Genomic DNA, 21,504 nt, shown 5'->3' with positions numbered 1-21,504 from the left:
GACAGTGGCGCTCCAGTAGTGCCGCGGCCTTCTCACTGTTTACCGCCGGCCCAGTGACGTCACGACTAGTATTAACTAGCGTGGGCGGGGCTAAGCTCCATTTAAGTGAACAGAGCTTAGCCCCGCCCACGCTAGTTGATACTAGTCAAGACGTCACTGGGCCAGCGGTAAACAGTGAGCGCCGCGGCCTTCTCAAACAGCTGATCGGCGGGGGTCCCGGGTGTATGGACTCATAGCGGATTTTCCTGCTTCCTGTGTACATTCCCTAAAGCTGCATACATGATCGCACAGTGGGTGGTGTCGCAGATTCTGCGCATTTCATAACGACTATATAATGATCATGACATGAATAAACCCTTTATTAAGGACGGAGTTTCAAATGCCAGTCTAAGGGCTCACGGACACGGCCGTAGCCGTTTTTGCAGTCCGCAAATTGCGGATACCAGCTGAGGGCCTACTGCCATTTTTTTGTGGGGTCACGGAATGGACTTAAAGATGCGGACAGCACACGGGTGTGTTGTCCACATCTTTTGCGGCACTATTGAAATTAATGGGTACGCATGGGTCCCAAATAATGGGGATCGGATGCCGAACAAATCTACGACCTTGGGCATGAGCCCTAAATCAGAGGAGCACTGGAGTAAGATAAAAAATTTAGGCACAGGCCTCTTTAAGAGGTTCTCCGGAATTTCCATAGAATAGGTCATCACATGGATCCAGAGATCTCCCCATTCATTGCTCTTCTAGATTTATATCAAGCTGAAAGCTCAAAGGGCATGCACTTTCTCAAGAAGTGTGCCCTTTCTGCTGCAACTGGTGGCAGAGGAAGGATGGAACTGAGCATGTATGTCAAACTCAGTGAAGGACACAGAATTTACAAAAAGGGCAAACAGCAGGTGGCGCTATGAGATAGATTTCAGTGAATAACCCGTTGGCTATACTACATTTTTTTATCACATGTAATTACAAAAGTATTTAGATCCAAGTGCTGGTTTGAAAAATGTAGAATATTTTTTGTGGGACAATCCCTTTAAGGAGCTCCTCACAGCTCACCAAGCAGAACACCATCCATTGGAAAGCAGATGTGCTTGGTATTGCAGCTCAGTCTCATTCACATGAATGGATCTGAGTTGCACCTAGGCCACGTGACCCATGAACATAATATCACATGGCCTAGGAAGAGGCCTAACCGCACAAAGAGCGCTGCGGCCTCTTCATACAGCTGATCGGCAGGGGTGCCAGGAGTTGGACCCCCATCGATCTGAAATTGATGACATATCTTGAGTATAGGCCATCAATATCAAAATCACGGAGAACCCCATAAATTTGGCACATCTTCTGGCAGTTTGTGCACCAGAAAAGCAAATCAGTTTGTTGTGTAAATCATGGTAAATGGGTCTGGCCGTGAAGGTCCCACCCCTCCTGCTAAGCCCCACCCACTTAGCATGTGGTGGAAAATTCTAAAAGTCGCACTAAATGTATTATTCTTCTACTACAGAATATTGGTGTAAATAGATTAATACATTCCACCCCTTGAATTTTATATGGCTGCTTTGTGGAAGATGAGATAGCTGACAATTTATGGATTAAAAGGGACATTTTCTCTGCCTTTAAATTTCTTAGTGTAGTCAGTTGTGTCCAAGCGATTGATAAGGTTATAGGTGCCATGGAAACTAAAAGCAATTGTTCCTAAATTTTAAGTCTGTCACCTACTTTACACACTGCCCTATAGGTGATATAAACAGTTAACGGATGGTACCTTTCTTTCTCCCTTCTGTGTATTTGACGTTGAAAAAAAACTATGTTTGAAGATATATCCAAATGACTAGCAAATGCCCAGGGGCATTCCTCCCCGAATGCAAGTGCCCATGCCCTCCGGAGGCTGTGGTTTATCTCTCCTCCCATATTTCACTGTAAGCCTGCCCAGTGCCCTTAAAGTTCATCTGTCAGCAGATTTGTACCTATGACACTGGCTGACCTGTTACATGTGCGCTTGGCAGCTGAAGACATCTGTGTTGGTCCCATGTTCATATGTGCCCACATTGCTGAGAAATAATATATGCAAATGAGCCTCTAGGTGCAACGGGGGCATTGCTGTTACTCCTAGAGGCTCACCTTTATCTGCAGCTGCCGCACCTTCTGTACTTTGATTGTCAGAGCCATGCAGATGTGAACACTCTTACACTGCCTGGCCTTGTCTATAAAAGTACAGAAGATGCAGCAGCTGCAGAGAGAGCTGAGACTAAGTGTAAAGGCAACGCCCCTTTTGCTCCTAGAGGCTAATTTACATAAATTAAAACATCCTTTTTCTCAGCAATGCGGGAACATATGAACATGGGACCAACACAGATGCCTTCAGCTGCCAAGTGCACATGTAACAGGTCAGCCAGTTTTATAGGTACAAATCTGCTGACAGATGTTCTTAAAGTCACTGCTTCCTGAAATCCTGCGCCAACTCACTTCACCGCCAATCCCGAGCATGCACAGTCAGTTCACTGATGCAGCTGCCCACAGTAGGCAGTGTACAGGGCTGGCTGGACGAAGCAGGGGGGAGGAGTCAGGCGCAAGTAAGGCGGGGAGCACTGGGCACTTGCGATATCTAATTTGCATAGCTTTAAAACTTCATTTTTGGTGCTTTGGAAACTCTGAAAAACTAAACCAAGGTACCATCAGTGTTATGTATTTGCGTCCCACAGAGTTATATTATCAGTTTAAAATATGTCATATAGGTGAAGACTCCCTTTAACTGCTTATATCAGCTACAGGGCAGTGATGACAGTTTAATATGTGTAAGGTAGGGATGCCACCCTCACCACTTTCCAAAAAGAGGGCGTAGTGGGGTCTATTGGCCCTGACTCATTTATCGTCATTTACATGATTTTTCTGGCATAAATGATGACTAAAATCTATGACTACGAGCTTGTGTAAATTTCAGTCTAAGCCCACGGACCGCCGGAGGTTGCGCTTAACTTAAGTTAAGCACATCCTTCGGCAGCATCCTAATAAATGATCCCCGATGTGTTTATATGGGATGGATGGGAGCAACTGAACAATTGTCCATTCAATAGCTATCATGCTCAAATTTAGAGACTGATGGTAGGGCGGGAGGGCACATTCACATTTTGGAACTTTTTCCTTGGGCACCAGGGGGCTTGTTCTGTCTGACCCCCCCCCCCCCCCCCCCCCCCACACACACACACACACACACACACACTCCCCTCCGCACGCAACATAACAAACTGTCTGTTGAAGTCAATCGACAGCTCCATTTGTGAAGTCAAAAGGTTGGGTGGTGGAGAGAGGGAGGTCTGTTCCTTGTAAAATCAGCATGAGATAACTATTGGTCAGCCTTGTTTAGCCAACAGGTATCTCTCCTGATCCTCTCCCATACACATACATGCTTAGCTTGGCTGAGCATGGGTGTTGTGGATAGTAGAGGGGATTAAGCCACTTCCAGACACTTCTGGTTGGTGGGTTATTTCCGTGAGAACAAAAGGATGGGGCATGTAGAAATTCAACCTTCTCAAGTCTGACATGTGCCATCATGAAAAGTCGAAAGGTCCCCATACACTATAAATGGTCTGCCAATTCCACTGAAATGGCCAGGTTCAGCCGGATACATCTTAATATCTATGTCCAGCTTTATTTCTGTTAACTGACATCTATTGTCTGATCAGATTCATGTATACATGTTCATGTTTGCATATATTTGTACGATATATAAAACTCAATAAAAAGATTACTAAAAAAAGTATTGACCGGCAAGAAAGCCAACATGTGCTACTAATGTGAGAATTTGTCGTTTACCATTGTTTCTTCTTTATTTCCATTTAAAAGTCATCATTTATCGTCTACAGATTGCAGAATTAGAGCAGGAGAAGAAAGATCTTGAGAGGCAGGTTAATGAACAGAAAGCCAAGTGCGAGGCCGTTGAGAAACGGGAGGCAGAGAGGCGGCAGGTAGAAGAGAAGAAGCATGCTGAGGAAATACAATTCCTGAAACGGACCAACCAGCAGTTGAAGGTAAGAAATGTCAATTTTTCAGATTTTTCTGGTACTAGAAGAATACTATTTCATACTCACTTCATGCATAAAATGTATTTACTGTATGATTAAAGGCCCTTTTAGACTGCCTAATGTTCCGGCAGATTATTGTTAACGAACAGTGAAAAGATGCTTCGTTTGTCAGGTAATAGGATCTTTGGTGAGGACACCTAAATCATTGATTATTGCCAGCAGTAGATCGTGCCATCTAAACACGCTCTTCTCCAAGAAAACAATGATTCTGTATGGGGTGAGCGATAGCATTAGCAATCACTCCTCCCCATACTGTGGAGGAGATCAGTCTGCTCAGTTGTAAAGGAGCCTTTTCTCCAGGTCCAAAATTCTAATAAGATGCTGTATTGCGTTTGCTATCTTTTCATTGCTCATTTACAGCAGGGTTTGGGAGAGGCATGGGCGTCCGCAGAAATTTTTCCGGGGGGGGGGGGGGGGGCATAATTTTATTGACATCCATGCTCTGCTTGTTTCTGAGAATGTAATGAAGGGGGGGGGGGGGCATATTCATTATCACAAAGTATAATAACGCATGAGCTGTGCAGTGGCGGATCCAGAGCCTGGTCTTGGGAGGGGCACGGCCAGATTATTTTCTAACCGCCACCACAAAACAATGGTGCTTATAGAACAGACTACACAGTGTAGCGGTATACTGTACATTGTGTGGCACAGTGTAGCGGTATACTGTATATTGTGTGGCACAGTGTAGGCTATACACTCCCCTAAAGAATTATTAGGAACACCTGTTGTATTTCTCATTAATGCAATTATCTAGTCAACCAATCACATGGCAGTTGCTTCAATGCATTTAGGGATGTGGTCCTGGTCAAGACAATCTCCTGAACTCCAAACTGAATGTCAGAATGGGAAAGAAAGGTGATTTAAGCAATTTTGAGCGTGGCATGGTTGTTGGTGCCAGACGGGCCGGTCTGAGTATTTCACAATCTGCTCAGTTACTGGGATTTTCACGCACAACCATTTCTAGGGTTTACAAAGAATGGTGTGAAAAGGGAAAAACATCCAGTATGCGGCAGTCCTGTGGGCAAAAATGCCTTGTGGATGCTAGAGGTCAGAGGAGAATGGGCCGACTGATTCAAGCTGATAGAAGAGCAACGTTGACTGAAATAACCACTCGTTACAACCGAGGAGTCCGAATTTGGCGTAAACAGAATGAGAACATGTATCCATCCTCTGATGGCTACTTCCAGCAGGATAATGCACCATGTCACAAAGCTCGAATAATTTCAAATTGGTTTCTTGAACATGACAATGAGTTCACTGTACTAAAATGGCCCCCACAGTCACCAGATCTCAACCCAATAGAGCATCTTTGGGATGTGGTGGAACGGGAGCTTCGTGCCCTGGATGTGCATCCCTCAAATCTCCATCAACTGCAAGATGCTATCCTATCAATATGGGCCAACATTTCTAAAGAATGCTATCAGCAGCTTGTTGAATCAATGCCATGTAGAATTAAGGCAGTTCTGAATGCAAAAGGGGGTCCAACACCGTATTAGTATGGTGTTCCTAATAATTCTTTAGGTGAGTGTATGTGTATAACATAAACATACTCCATAGGAAAACTTACAATTACTTGGCTTGGCCCTTGGGGATCTCGGACACCACTTCAACACTTGGCTGGGGGGCTCGGTGGAGCTGATTTAGTGTTTTATCCTAATAAGAAAGATTTCATAATAAGGATTTGGAGAAGGGGCAGAGGGATAGCAGAGCAGGGAGAGGCTGGTGCTGCTACTAGGGGTCTTATACCATGGGGGAGTAATAAGGCCCACCATAATGCCCCCCCAGTAGAAATAATTCTCCTTATAATGTGACAGTGCAAAAAATACCCCCTTGTAATGCCCCCAGTTGAGCTAATGTCCCCATAGTGCCCCCATAATGTGCCAGTATAAAATACCCCTATATAGTGCCCCCAGTAATTGCCTCCATAGTGCTCCTCTCACCCCGTCCTCCTAGTGCCCCCCATAATGTACCAGTATAAAATGCCCCAGTAGATGCCCTCAGTGTCCCCCATAATTTGCAAGTATAAAATACCCCTTCTTAGTGCCCCCCGTAGATGACCCCATAGTACTCCTCTCCCCCCTTCCTCATAGTACCCACCATAATGTGTCCCAGTTTAAAATTCTACTGTACAGAGCCCCCCATATAAAACACCCCTTCTTTGTGGCCTCAGTAGATGCCCCTATAGTAACCCCAATAATGTGCCAGTAATAACAGCCCCCCCATCATGTGCCAGTAATAACAGCCCCCCCATCATGTGCCAGTAATAACAGCCCCCCCATCAGGTGCCAGTAATAACAGCCCCCCATCATGTGCCAGTAAGGACAGCCCCCGTTATGTGCCAGTAAGGACAGCCCCCCATTATGTGCGAGTAATGACAGCCCCCCATTATGTGCGAGTAATGACAGCCCCCCATTATGTGCCAGTAATGATAGCCCCCCCCCATTATGTGCCAGTAATGACAGCCCCCCCATTATGTGCCAGTAATGACAGCCCCCCCATTATGTGCCAGTAGTGACAGCCCCCCCATTATGTGCCAGTAGCCAGAGACCCCCATTATGTGCCAGTAGCCAGAGACCCCCATTATGTGCCAGTAGCCAGAGCCCCCCATTATGTGCCAGTAGCCAGAGACCCCCATTATGTGCCAGTAGCCAGAGCCCCCCATTATGTGCCAGTAGCCGGACCCCCCCCATTATGTGCCAGTAGCCAGACCCCCCCCCCCCATTATGTGCCAGTAGCCACCAGTATTGTACACCAAAAAACACTTATACTTACCTCCTTGGCAGCGATGCGATGCAGGCCTCTTCCAGCCTGTGTCCCACGCTGTACGGCTCAGGCGGCGCGAAGAAGTCATCGCGCCGCCTGCGCCGGCCTCTGATAGGCTGCCAGCCTAGTGCCTGCAGCCTATCAGAGGAAGGGAAAGGGACACGCCTCTCCCTCCCCTGCCTCAGCACAGTCATCTGTATCGCTGTCCAGAGGCAGAACTCAGTTCACAGATTTCCAGGGCCCCGGGGGGGGGGGGGGCAGTCTCAGTTATTCAGTGCTGTTATTTAATTGTCCAAACCCATTCATTAAAAAAAAATAAAAATTGCTCTCAATGCAATAAAATAACAAAAGAAGTAAGGGCTGTATTACATTAAAAGATCAGGCAGACGATTGTTGGGAGGGGAGTATTCCTTCCCAGCAATCACTTTCTTGTCAGCGGAGGACACCTGCTACTGCATGCAGCGATCTCCTCCACAGTATGGGAGTTATGCCATTGCTCGTCCCCATACTGACTAGTTGTTAGCCGGCTGCAGATCATGATTAGACAGCACGATCTGCCGCTGGCCAACAATGATTTTTAAGAATGCTTAAAAATCTGGCTTGCCGGATGAACTGATTCCTCGGGTAATCAGCTGCAGTATTACACTGCCATATCATCGCTAACGCTGTTAAATACCACAGTGCAGCACAGTATACCTCTCCAGAAGCTGTCCCTCTGTGGTGGCCATCAATAGCTGCCACATTCTGTCCTCCTTCCCCTCCAGTTGTGTCTAATTAAGATACAGAGCAGGGGACTTAGGGGGTGAGATAACACTAAGCCAGTCCTACCTTCAGCATGCTGCCTGGACTGCTCCAAGTAGTGCCCCCAGTAGTATGTTCCACAAGACTCACAGTGGCCAAGGAAAGAGTTAAAAAGGCCTGTTCCAAGTCACCATCTCCAGTGCAGGCCTGTGGCCTGTAAAGCCTGTGTCCCTGCTCTATTTGTACATTGCCTCATATAGTGGCCTGTGGTCTATGAAGGTGAACAGCAGGGCAGGGAGCCATGGGCTCCCATGTCCTGCTGAGATATTCAACTGTATCACCATCCTGAGGATAGGAATACAATTCAAGAGGGGACCAGCAGATGTTGGCCTGGTATATGAGTATCTGATGCTCCCAGTATTAACGCTGAGAGCATCAGGTCATTATGTACCCGGCCAGTGGCAGTAAGGAGGCCCCTTGGGCATCAGCCTGCAGGGAAATTCCACATGGTAGTCCTCATCGGAATTTAGGTTTATGTAGGAAATACTTCAATTGCTACTACTGGACTATAGATAATGCGCCCAATACATGTGTAGAAAGCATGGTCACTGATATAGTAAGCCCTTAAAATCTACCTCAGATTTTCCTTTCCATAATTCAGTTTCTTTCCTCCTTCCCTTTACCTCCTTAAAAGGGGTTTCCCACTAACAATACTTGCTGGAACCCCCTGTGGTCTTGAGAAGAGAGGTGCTAAAGTTCCTCATGCTCTTCAAGACCTCCTTTCTCTTGATGGCTGGAGGTTCCAGAGTGGTTGGACCCCTAGAGATCAGATGCTTATCTTGTGGATAAGTATTGTTAGTGGGGAAAACCCATTTAAATGTTCACTTATTCTAAATCACTGATCAAAAAGACAGCTTTTTAGCTTCACTAACAGAACCAGTTTCATGCTGTCCATAAAAGTCTACAGGAGGTGGAGGAAGTTGCTGCTAGAGGGACACAGAGACAGAAAGACACTGCTGACTCTAGAAAGCTGGATTAACAGCAACACTGCTTAGGACTTCTGTATAATGTCCTCCTTGCTGCTGCTTGTGATGGGGTGCTACAAGGAGACAGAGGAATATACAGAATCTCCTCTTCTTGCTTTGTGCAGTGTATGGTAGACCTCATAGCAGCTGGTATCCTACCCCGGCCCCTACTTTCCTCTATGGAATTCTATAGGCAGCACATAACCTGATCTCTCAGTTAGCCACTGAATTGCAGATTTGAAATCTGCAGCATAAATATACATACTTTGCAATGCATAGGGTAAAATCCACAGAAAATCTGCAGAAAAATCCTCAATAAATCCACTATGGAATCACTGTAGAATCCACAGCAGAAAATTGCCCCATGTAGCCTTAAAGGGATTGTCTGGTTTCAAGAGGAAAACAGACAACTCAGAGGATCGACCTGTAATAAATAATAGATGATTAGTTACCTGACATATATCCCACATCGCCACTCCAGTTCTCCTGGAACGGCTATGTTTTCATGGCTGCAGTAATCTTACGTTTGCTGCAGCTAATCACTGGCGTCAACGATGCACTGAAGAGGCCACTGATTGGCTGCAGTAGTCCCCTATTATTGATGTGATCTCGCTGGTCTAGCCAGGAAAACAGAGCCCCCCTGGAAGAACACTGAGACTACAAGTCCTTTAAGGTTGAGCTGCTACATGAAAAAGAGGCAATTTTATCTAAGTCTACGAAGGTTTCTTATCTTCACTTGTACTATTGATTTACGGAAAGCTTTTACAATCAGAGACACACTTTAACAGCTGGGGAGAAAGAGACAACAGAACATGTAGAAGGAAAGACCTGGTGGCAAGATATTTTAGTTTTATTAGACTATAGAAAGTGGTGATAGGTGGCACTTTGTTGAGCAAAGCTGACATGTAGTCCATCATTGGTTTGTGCGCCATTTGGTAGATCTATCTCCTTTACAAATCATTGCTCTGTTTCACCTAATTAAGTCTGTGGTGCCTGACTGTCATAAGATTCCTTATATTGATGGTAGTGCAGATGCTGCAAAATATTCCTCACTGCCCTCTCCGTCTAACAGAGAAGGCAATGATGAAGGATATGGCCACATTTAAAAATCATGAAATAATCAGTGTAGAGGTACCCTTGTATTTTAATGCCATCTACAAAGGGCAGTCCGCCTGTTGCAATAAATATCCCACGAGCAAAATATATACCAATGCCTTAAACCGAGAACAAAGCCAACTTACTGTAGTGAATGTTCCCCAGTCTAATCCACCATCTTTCATCTTTTCTTTTTTTTTTTCATAAAAATGCCAAGCATTTTATTTTCCAATAGCAGAATTTTAAGTCAACTGAGGGCATAGCCTGACATAAGAAAACTGTTATGCCTTCATGCGTAGATTTCACTCCGTGTTTTCTATAACAGTCAGAAAGGAAATCAAAATCACCTCTTCAGATGTTTCTTATGCACTAAGTTGCAGGATGAAATACCAAGTGCCTAGATATTCTTGTGGTGCACATAGAGAGATACTGCATCCACAATCTTCTAGTTCAAAAATGTCCGAAACACCAGAGACGTTCTGGGTGCGGGCTAATATTTGGTGGCAGTGCACTAGAGTTTAGGTTATAAGTGTCATCCCGCTTGGCCCTGTCAAAGTGGAAGATGCGGCAGTTGCAGAGAAAGCAGAGCCTCTAGGTGTGACGGCAACCCCCCCCCCCCCATCATTTTTCTCAGCAATGTGGGCACATATGAACATGGGACCAACACAGATGCCTTCAGTTGCCAAGTGCACGTGCAGCAGTTCTACCAGCTTCGGAGGTACATAACTGCTGACAGATGCCCTTTAAAGTGTCTGTACAGAAATTAGGCCAGGAAGAAGTACTTGTGAATAGTGCAGAATTGAGTATGAAGCTCCAGATTACACACATCTGTCCAAAGAAAAGATGTTAGACTGGTGGGTGTCCAGCTGGGATCCCATCAGTCGCTGAAACAGGGCTTGCTCCTTCCTACTAGTAGATCTGTGGTAGGGAGGAGGTTTGTGGGCTGTGGCCAGCCACGTGCGCTGCTCCATATAACGTTATGCACAGGTAAATACAGCTGACTGTGTGGATAGATGGTCCTGTGTGGAGGACAGTACATTTAGTATGTGCTACTCCATATGTGGGGCAATTTAGAAGATTAATATCTGACCATTTCTGGTCAGGGACTTCAAGCCCTTAACAGAAATCTATGGGGGGAAAAAGCCAGGAAAACACCTTACCCAGAATTTCCTGTGTTCTGAAGAAAAAAATTACAAAAATGCATGTAGACGTTTCAGTGAATTGCCAAAGACTTAATAGAAACATCTGGCTGAAGCATTTTGCTGTTAAAAACAGCAACAAAACCTATGCAAAAAATGCTGCCAAACAGTGTAAAGGGAGTAATGTCACACAAAGCCTAACAAGACTTCAGTTGGAAACCTGTGTCCATATATTGCTGCGAAAGTCCACCAAAGGTATCCAGTGCATTTAGGTGGATGTTCTAAAAGGGTATGAAAAGAAGACAAGGGGGTGCCAGAACAACTGTGTATCTAGATACAGGAGCATCTTTTTGACAAAATCTTTTCAGGTGAGCATTTGTTAAGTATGTTTTAACAGAGAAATGAAATAAAAATTGGACTAAATCTTTTAAGTGTACCTGTACTTAAAGAAAAATAACTTTTGGTATGTCATAGTGACATATGAAAGGTTTTGATTGAGTTCACTAAAATGAGGAGTTAAAAGCGCCAATAAGAGCACTGCCTCCCCTTACTGTTGGAGAGAGACAAAAAAAATGTATTCTCTGACCTGCTAGAAAGGTGCATGATGTAACCTGTAGTGAATGTAATCTTCTCATCAGTGACTATCTCTGAGCTATCCCCTCCCTTCTGATCCTCAGCTGTGTCATGTGACCAACTCCTGGATCTCCAACTGGTACAGGACAGGAAGTCAGTTACTTCTCTATTCATTCCTATGAGACTGACAGTGAGGCTCCCATAGGAATACATAGAGAAAATGACTGCCTGTCCACACATATCATGCTGTGTCAAGTCTGATTGCTGGTCACATGACACAGCTGAGGATCAGAAGGGAGGGGATAACTCACAAATACAGACACTGGTAAGAAGATACATTCACTACAGATTACATCATGTACATTATAACAGGTCAGAGAATAAAAAATTTTGCGGTGGCTTTGGCAGTGAGGAGAGACAGTTTTGTGTGAGTGCTTCTGGCTCCTCGTTTTAGAGATACAAGGGAGAGGGGGGGGGGGGGGTCAGCACTTGGAACCCCAATGATCAAACTTTTGATATGTCACTGTGATGTGTGAATAAGGCCTCACTCCAGTAAAGTGGTGGGGTAGAAAATGGAGCAACTTCTCAAGACAGAAGTGTTACTTAATAATACACAATATAGAATCAAGCAATAGTCCCCATTATAGTCAATAGGGATCCGGCGGATGTAATGAACTCCAGCAGGTTGTTCTCTGCTGGAGCAGCCTGCCGGATGTTATCACCAGAGATGTGAAAGTGGCCTTAGACCTTACTTATACAGTGGGATGCGAAAGTTTGGGCAACCTTGTTAATCATCATGATTTTCCTGTATAAATCGTTGGTTGTTACGATAAAAAATGTCAGTTAAATATATCATATAGGAGACACACAACGTGATATTTGAGAAGTGAAATGAAGTTTATTGGATTTACAGAAAGTGTGCTATAATTGTTTAAACAAAATTAGGCAGGTGCATAAATTTGGGCACTGTTGTCATTTTATTGATTCCAAAACCTTTAGAACTAATTATTGGAACTCAAATTGGCTTGGTAAGCTCAGTGACCCCTGACCTACATACACAGGTGAATCCAATTATGAGAAAGAGTATTTAAGGGGGTCAATTGTAAGTTTCCCTCCTCTTTTAATTTTCTCTGAAGAGTAGCAACATGGGGGTCTCAAAACAACTCTCAAAGGACCTGAAGACAAAGATTGTTCACCATCATGGTTTAGGGGAAGGATACAGAAAGCTGTCTCAGAGATTTCAGCTGTCTGTTTCCACAGTTAGGAACATATTGAGGAAATGGAAGACCACAGGCTCAGTTCAAGTTAAGGCTCGAAGTGGCAGACCAAGAAAAATCTCAGATAGACAGAAGCGACGAATGGTGAGAACAGTCCGAGTCAACCCACAGACCAGCACCAAAGACCTACAACATCATCTTGCTGCAGATGGAGTCACTGTGCATCGTTCAACCATTCGGCGCACTTTACACAAGGAGATGCTGTATGCGAGAGTGATGCAGAAGAAGCCTTTTCTACGCCCACAGCACAAAAAGTGCCGCTTGAGGTGGGCTAAAGCACATTTGGACAAGCCAGCTTCATTGTGGAATAAGGTGCTGTGGACTGATGAAACTAAAATTGAGTTATTTGGCCATAACAAAGGGCGTTATGCATGGAGGAAAAAGAACACAGCATTCCAAGAAAAACACCTGCTACCTACAGTAAAATATGGTGGTGGTTCCATCATGCTGTGGGGCTGTGTGGCCAGTGTAGGGACTGGGAATCTTGTCAAAGTTGAGGGACGCATGGATTCCACCCAGTATCAGCAGATTCTGGAGACCAATGTCCAGGAATCAGTGACAAAGCTGAAGCTGCGCCGGGGCTGGATCTTTCAACAAGACAACGACCCTAAACACTGCTCAAAATCCACTAAGGCATTTATGCAGAGGAACAAGTACAACGTTCTGGAATGGCCATCTCAGTCCCCAGACCTGAATATAATTGAAAATCTGTGGTGTGACTTAAAGAGAGCTGTCCATGCTCGGAAGCCATCAAACCTGAATGAACTAAAGATGTTTTGTAAAGAGGAATGGTCCAAAATACCTTCAACCAGAATCCAGACTCTCATTGGAACCTACAGGAAGCGTTTAGAGGCTGTAATTTCTGCAAAAGGAGGATCTACTAAATATTGATTTCATTTCTTTTTTGTGGTGCCCAAATTTATGCACCTGCCTAATTTTGTTTAAACAATTATAGCACACTTTCTGTAAATCCAATAAACTTAATTTCACTTCTTAAAAATCACTGTGTGTGTATCCTATATGATATATGCCCGCGGTCCACAATACGACAACGGGCATCACACGTTCGTGTGAACGAGCCCTAAAACCGAGCCGAATCTGCTCTCACATCATCTCCAATTATTTTCAAGTTCCTGCAGTGAGGGTATTTGCCGTGTGGTTTTTCACAAAAGTACAGGTCCATTTTTGCCATGGCTACTGCGCGGGCCCCTCACAAAGCCGTAGAGGGAGCCCATTCAATGGCGCTAAACCTAGGGCGGGTCCACATGAATTCCCACAGCAGAAACATCAGCACAGTGTAACAGTTCCTGCAGTGGGATATGCTGAGGAATTTGTAGCGGACAAACTGTAAACACACAAAAAACTGTATTAGGGCTCTTTCACACCTGCGTTATTGTCTTCCGGCATAGAGTTCCGTCGTCGGGGCTCTATGCCGGAAGAATCCTGATCAGGATTATCCTAATGCATTCTGAATGGAGAGAAATCCGTTCAGGATGCATCAGGATGTCTTCAGTTCCGGAACGGAACGTTTTTTGGCCGGAGAAAATACCGCAGCATGCTGCGCTTTTTGCTCCGGCCAAAAATCCGGAACACTTGCCGCAAGGCCGGATCCGGAATTAATGCCCATTGAAAGGCATTAATCCGGATCCGGCCTTAAGCTAAACGTCGTTTCGGCGCATTGCCGGAGCCGACATTTAGCTTTTTCTGAATGGTTACCATGGCTGCCAGGACGCTAAAGTCCTGGCAGCCATGGTAAAGTGCAGTGGGGAGCGGGGGAGCAGTATACTTACCGTCCGTGCGGCTCCCCGGGCGCTCCAGAGTGACGTCAGGGTGCCCCAAGCGCATGGTTCACGTGATCACATGGATCACGTCATCCATGCGCATGGGGCGCTCTGACGTCATTCTGGAGCGCCCCGGGAGCCGCACGGACTGTAAGTATACCGCTCCCCCGCTCCTACTATGGCAACCAGGACTTTAATAGCGTCCTGGGTGCCATAGTAACACTGAAAGCATTTGGAAGACGGTTCCGTCTTCAAATGCTTTCAGTACACTTGCGTTTTTCCGGATCCGGCGGGCACCTCCGGCAACGGAAGTGCATGCCGGATCCCAACAACGCAAGTGTGAAAGAGGCCTTAGAAATGCGTCAGCAAAAAATACTTGACAAAAAAAAAACTGATGTGGATTCCAAATTAGGTTTTTATCATAGCTGAAAATACTCCATGCAAACATGCACTTATACATCTGTGTTAGGCCTCTTGCACACGGCCGTATGGCTTTTTCAGTGTTTAGCGGTCCGTCTTAAACGGATACGTTTTTCCGTTTTTTGTTTCAGTAGTGTTTCTGTTTCTGGTCCGCTTCCATTCCCTTTTGCCGTTCCATTTTTCCGTTTGGTTTCTGTTTTTCGCAAGCATGGCATATACAGTATATAGTAATTACATAGAAAAATTGGACTGGGCATAAAATTTGGAATAGATGGTTCCGCAAAAACGGAACGGATACAGAAGACATATGGATGCATTCTTTTTACAGCCCCACTGACATGTTCTATCTTTGAACGGAAATACGGAGTACATTCCGTTTTTTTGCGGACCCATTGAAATGAATGGTTCCGTATACGGAACACCAAAAAAACGGAACGTAAATGGAAAAAAAAGGTTCCTTTTTTTTTTTGCGGACCGTATACGGAACTATTTATTTCAATGGGTCCACCCAAAAAACGGAAGGTGCTCTGTGTGCATTCCGTTTCCGTATTTACATTCCGCAAAAGAAAAATGTCCTATTATTGTCCGCATTACGGACAAGGATAGTATTGTTCTATTAGGGACCAGCTGTTCTGTTCCGCAAAATCCGGAATGCACATGAATGTCATCCGTATTTTTTGCGGATCCGTTTTTTGCGGACCGCAAAATACATACGGTTGTGTGCAAGATGCCTTAATGCCTCATTTTTGCTTCCAAATACTGACCAAATTTGCAATATGTAAAGAAGTCAATGCGAACAATCCAGTGGCACTGTTATTTTCACATTGTTAATATTTTTCATTTGCATATCCGTGCACTCAGGCTTTGTATGTAACGACTGTAATATTGCTTTCTATCACAGGCACAGCTCGAAGGAATTATTGCGCCCAAGAAGTAACATCTGCTGACGAGATGTGTCTGCAGTCTGGATTCGATGCTAGTGCTAATGCCAAGAAACTAATATTTGTACCTCTGGGTCACATTTCTAATTATATTTGGCTTTTATATAAATATTAAAACGCCCCCTGACAAGAAGAATGTTAGGACATCGCTCATCCTATAATGAAACACCTCAATATATTCAATATCCAAGTTCTTTTGATGGTAAAATTGTTCTAACCTCTTTCCAAGTATTGTATATTGTGGGTTCTCACATGACAGCGTTCTGTTGGACAGAGTTTAAAACAGATTTCTGGCATGTAACGTGCGCCAGTCCGATATCCAAACTACTACAGTACAATGTCCGTGATGGCTGGAACAGACAATTCCTGTGAGCCCAGGCGTTTACTGCAGCAGGTCATAAAAGACTGATCTTTGGGGGTCCGACCATTGCTGGCAGCTTCCTTCCCATTCATTTCAAAAGAGAATGACCAGATCAGGAGGTCTTGTTTGGACCACCACCAACCATGATATCATAAAAAAAAAACACAAAAATGTTTATATTTGGACCCAGAAGTTAATAAAATTCTTGCTGTTTAACTTTTGACAAGCGGATACGTTTACACATACAATAAAAAATACATGATACAATGTGAAATCTTTCCTTTTTTTAAATAAAGATTTGAAGTGTATAAAAGGAAGTATCTGGATAAAAACGGATATGTTTAACGGAATCCATCTCCCAATGTAAAAAAAAAAAAAATTCTATACGTTTTATTTTTTCTGGACACAAAACCGCTGTATGGTACATCATTCTGCAAAAAGAAATACAGAAATGTAAACAGTGACAGTCAAAAGTTTTTGACGTACAGCAAAAAGGAGATGTGAACAGCCCTAACTGCACTAGATGACAAAGATCCAGTAAAACTAGATTTAAAGGGGTATTCCCATCACATACAATGCTTTGCCCCCATTGTCTGATAGGTGCGGGTCCCACCTCTGGGACCCACACCTACAAGGAGAACGGAGCGGGGAGAGCTGTGGCTGGAGGACCCCGGATTTCCCAGGGTCCGGCCACCACCAAGCACTGCTCCCCGCTGCTCCCATACAAGTGAATGAGAGCGCACCACACACCCATTCATTTCTATGGAGCAGACGGAAATAGGCGAGCCAGTGCTCAGCTATTTTTGGCGGTCCCATTGAAATGAATGGAGGGCGGCTGCGCATGCGCAGTGCGCCCTCCATTCATTTCCCCGCTCCGTTCTCGTTGCAGGTGCGGGTCCCTGAGGTGGGACCAGCACCTATCAGACAATAGGGGCATATCCTAGCAATATGCCCCCATTGGATGTGATGGCAAAACCCCTTTAATGTGTAAAACAATAATGTAAACATCCTTACGGTGCTAAGTGACAAAAAGACGAATGGAAATGGCATAAATTCCCAAGAGCGACTCCGTACTACTAAATGAATGGATAAAAACAAGTAAAAGCAATTTTCAGAGTTGTGACATATTTAAAGGGAACTTTTTAGGAGGGCACACCCTTTTATATTGACATTTTACAGATGCTGTCATACTACAGAATGAGGCACACTAAACGTCTTCTCAATGTGCTTTTTAGAGGTCCCCATACTGTCTTAAATCTCTTAGCTATTCAACATATCTGGAAAACATAAAGTGACACTTAAAGGGGTTTCCCACGAAAAATATTCTACAGTTTTCAAGCCAGCACCTGGATCTGAATACTTTTGTAATTGCATGTAGTTCAAATTTAGTATAGCCACTGAGTTATTCAATGCAATGTATCTGTATAGCACTACCTGCAGCTTGTTTTTTTCTTATTTCTTTGACCTGCTCACTGAGAAGGCCGCACATGCTCAGTTTCATCCTTCAACTGCCTCCTGAGCTGTGATAGGGCGAGCATGGACACGCCCCCTTAGCTGCAGAAGAAAATACACTCCCCTGAGCTGTCAGCTTGATATAAATCTAGCAGAGCAGTGAATGCGGAGATCTCTGGATCCATGTGAGGTACAGGGCTGGTTCTAGGTTTGTTATAAAGAGGTTGTCATGTACTGTATGATCTCTGATTTAGATTTACGTTAGTCATGGGATAACCTCTTAAAGTCACTAGTATTTTAGAAATGAATTAATCTAGAATGTGTGTATAGTAGTCACAGATTGCTTACAGTTTCTTTGGTCTTGAATATCATGTACTGGTCCATATTAAAGGGGTGTTCCCTGATTTTTATACTGATGATCTATCCTTGTGATAGGTCATCAATATCAGATTGCCTCGGGTCGGACACCCCGCACCCCTGTCGATCAGCTATTTAGGGACTATCTCCGGCACACTTGTGTGTAATGGATACAGCCAGTTAGTGCAGTGCTGCAATAACCAGCCCCGTCCACTTCACAATAGACAGAGCTTCCGACACCAGAGCAACTTCTGAACAGCCAATCTGATATTGATGGCCAGTCTCGAGGCCATAAATAAAAAAAATCCCCAACAACTTTTTAAACTCTGTATAACCTCAAAGTTGTGCAGATCCATGATATGGCATCAATATACGGTACTTCTACTGTTATACTGCCAAATGTTTAAAAACAAACTGCTTTATTCAATCAATACATAATAGTATTGAAAATGAGCCTATATACTGCTCAAAAAAATAAAGGGAACAGTGAAATACCACATTCTAGATCTCAAAGAATCAAATATTCCAGTTGCAAATCTTTCTTCATTACATAGTAGAAGTCATTGAGAACAATCTATATATATAAAAAGCACGTATGTATATATGTACTGTATGTGTGTATGTATGTACTGTATGTATGTGTGTATGTATGTGTGTATGTTCCGCGATCACTCAAAAACGCAACCATTGATTTCAACTAAACTTGGTATACACATCCCTTGCTACCTAGAAAGAAATCTTGTGGGGGCCACAGCTGTCCATGTACGTTCCTGAGATATTCCCCCAAAAAATGACCTGCATTAGCCAATACAAGTCTGCAAGTCTTTCTCTTCATATCCCAACTGCCATACACACGGTCACATGTCCCTTATCAGCCAATAGAAGCTCGCAGGCCCTTACTCTCCATACACACAGCTTTACTCCAGGTTTCCATAACAACCCAGCCAACCCAAGTCGCACGACACATAGGGCACAACTACGCTGCTACATGCTGCTACATGCTACACTGTCGTGTCGCGGACGCAACATGTCGCATGTCACAATGCAACACCATAGCCTATCATTCTAAAAATTGTTGAGACAAAATGTTGCACAACACGTCGTCGTGTAGCCCTAGCCTTAAAGGGGCAGGGCCCTGTGGAGGTCACTGTTAAAGGGGCGGGCACTGTGGAAGTCACTGTTAAAGGGGTGGGCACCGTGTAGATCACTGTTAAAGGGGCGGGCACTGTGGAGGTCACTGTTAAAAGGGCGGGCACTGTGGAGATCACTGTTAAGGGGCGGGCAATGTGGATGTCACTGTTAAGGGGCAGGCACTGTGGAGGTCACTTAAAGGGGTGGGCACTGTGGAGGCCACTTAAAGGGGCGGTCACTGTTAAAGGGACAGACACTGGAGGTCACTGTTAAAGGGACGGACACTGCGGAGGTCACTGTTAAAGGGTTGGGCACTGGAGAGGTCCCTGTTAAAGGGGCAGACACTGTGGAGGTCACTGTTAAATGGGTGGGGTGCTGTATAGGTCACTGTTAATGGGGCATGCCCCTGAGAAGGTCAATGTCAAGGGAGTGAGGTTCTGTGAAACTCACTGTTAAAGGAGTGGACTGCTGTGAAGCTCAAAGTTAAAGGGTTTCTGTCATGGGAAAAATCGTTATGTAGCTGACTGACATTAGCGATGTGCTAATGTCAGCAGTACATAAACGTATGTTTGTTAACTTCCTGCCTGCCGCCGTTCTCTTAAAAAACAGACTTTTATAATATGCTAATGAAGCCTCTAGGCACTGGATTATGAGGACGATGCGGAGAAGAAGGACATCAATGAAGTGCACATGCGCGTGTAAAAAGGTGAGTAGACCGAGCCTCTAGGTGCTGCAGCAACGCCCTCATAGCACCTAGAGGCTTCATTAGCATATTATAAAAGTCAGTTTTTTAAGAGAACGGCAGCAGGCAGGGAGATATAAGTCATACAGTTATTTTCTGCTGACATTAGCACATCACTGTCAGCCAGCTACATAACGATTTTTCCCATGACAGAAACCCTTTAAGGGGACGGGCTGCTGTAGACATCCCATTGTAAGGAGGCAGGGCACTGTGGGGGGGTAAGTGTTAAGGAGTGAGGGGCAGTTGATTTCACTGTTAAGGGGCAGGGTGCTGTAGAGGTCACAGTTATGGGGGATACTGTCGATATATTTTAAGGACACACAGAAACATGAAATGAAATACATGAAATATACCCAATGCAAAGCCGGGTCCTTCTGCTAGTAAAACATAAAAATAATCAATGTAAATAAAAATTAATATTCCATGGAGGTCTGGATTTGGAATGATACTCAAAATTAAAGTGGAAAATCAAATTGCAGGCTGATCCAACTTCAGTGGAAATGCTTCAAGACAAGGAAATGAAGCTCAGTAGTGTGTGTGGCCTCCACATGCCTGTATGACCTCCCTACAACTCCTGGGCATGCTCCTGATGAGGCGACGGATGTTCTGAGGGATCTCCTCCCAGACCTTGATTAAAGCATCAGTCAACTCCTGGACAGTCTGTGGTGCAACGTGGCGTTGGTGAATGGAACGAGACATGATGTCCAGATGTGCTTGTTTGGATTCAGGTCTGGGGATAGGGCAGGCCAGTCCATAGAATCAATGCCTTTATCATGCAGGAACTGCTGACACACTTCAGGCACATGAGGCCTAGCTTTGCCATGCATCATAAGGAACCCAGGGCCCACTGCACCTGCATATGATCTCACAATGGGTTTGAGGATCTCATCCCGATACCCAATGGCAGTCAGGTTACCTCTTGCTAACAAAAGGACGGCTGTGCAACCCTCTAAAAAATGCCTCCCCACATAGGGTTGCCACCTTTTGTTCAAGCCAAACCCGAACACTTTAGCACCTCGCGGCAATTTTTTTGGTAAAGTATACACTATGCACGCAGGCAGCGGATCATGATCCATCGCCTGGCTTCCTGCTTTCCCGTGAAGACGGCATTCAAGTGAAAGAACACCGGCTTCAGAGGCAACCTAGCTTCCTGACCAATCAAGAAGAGGGGCGGCAAGTCATGATTTCAATCCGCTTCGTGATTGGCTAGGAAGCCAGATTCACTTTTTTGTAGGCAGCGTACCACTTTTTTGTAGGCCAGGACGCGAGTCATGACATGCTGCCCAGCTTGCTGATTGGTTAGGAAGCCAGGCTGCCTAGCAACAAGTGAAGCAGGCTTTCTAGCCAATCAGAAAGCCAGGAGGCGGATGATAACCCACCTCCCGGCTTCCTGATTGGAAAGGAATTTGGCTGTATGCTCCCTTGTCGCTGCCAGTCAGAGGAACATCTCCTTCCAACCGGAAGTTCCAATATCGGGGAAGGTATCGGAGCATTTTGGCGAGTACAAGTACTCGCCCAAATACTCTGTATCGGCAGCGATATTAGTATCGGTAGTTCGGCGGTACATCTATAGTGCAAATTCATTTTATTGATAGTTGTCATTGAAACGACAAGCGCATTTCTGGGCCTG

General features: G+C 44.8%; 1 protein-coding gene across 1 annotated transcript in view; it reads left to right on the top strand.

Moving 5' to 3' along the window:
- Nucleotides 1-16,194, top strand: part of DNALI1 (dynein axonemal light intermediate chain 1) — a 31,875-nt gene extending 15,681 nt beyond the window's left edge. Inside the window, exons 5-6 of the mRNA XM_040421910.1 lie at nucleotides 3,858-4,022; nucleotides 15,792-16,194. Of these exons, the coding sequence (XP_040277844.1) occupies nucleotides 3,858-4,022; nucleotides 15,792-15,827 (201 nt within the window). The 3' untranslated portion in view covers nucleotides 15,828-16,194. The remainder of the gene's footprint in view (nucleotides 1-3,857; nucleotides 4,023-15,791) is intronic.
- The last annotated feature ends 5,310 nt before the right edge of the window (nucleotides 16,195-21,504 follow it).

The sequence above is a fragment of the Bufo bufo genome, chromosome 3 (assembly GCF_905171765.1).
Source record: "Bufo bufo chromosome 3, aBufBuf1.1, whole genome shotgun sequence".
Taxonomy (NCBI): Eukaryota; Metazoa; Chordata; class Amphibia; order Anura; family Bufonidae; genus Bufo; species Bufo bufo.
Note: the sequence above shows the minus strand (reverse complement) of the source record. Positions and strands in the feature narration are given on the sequence as shown.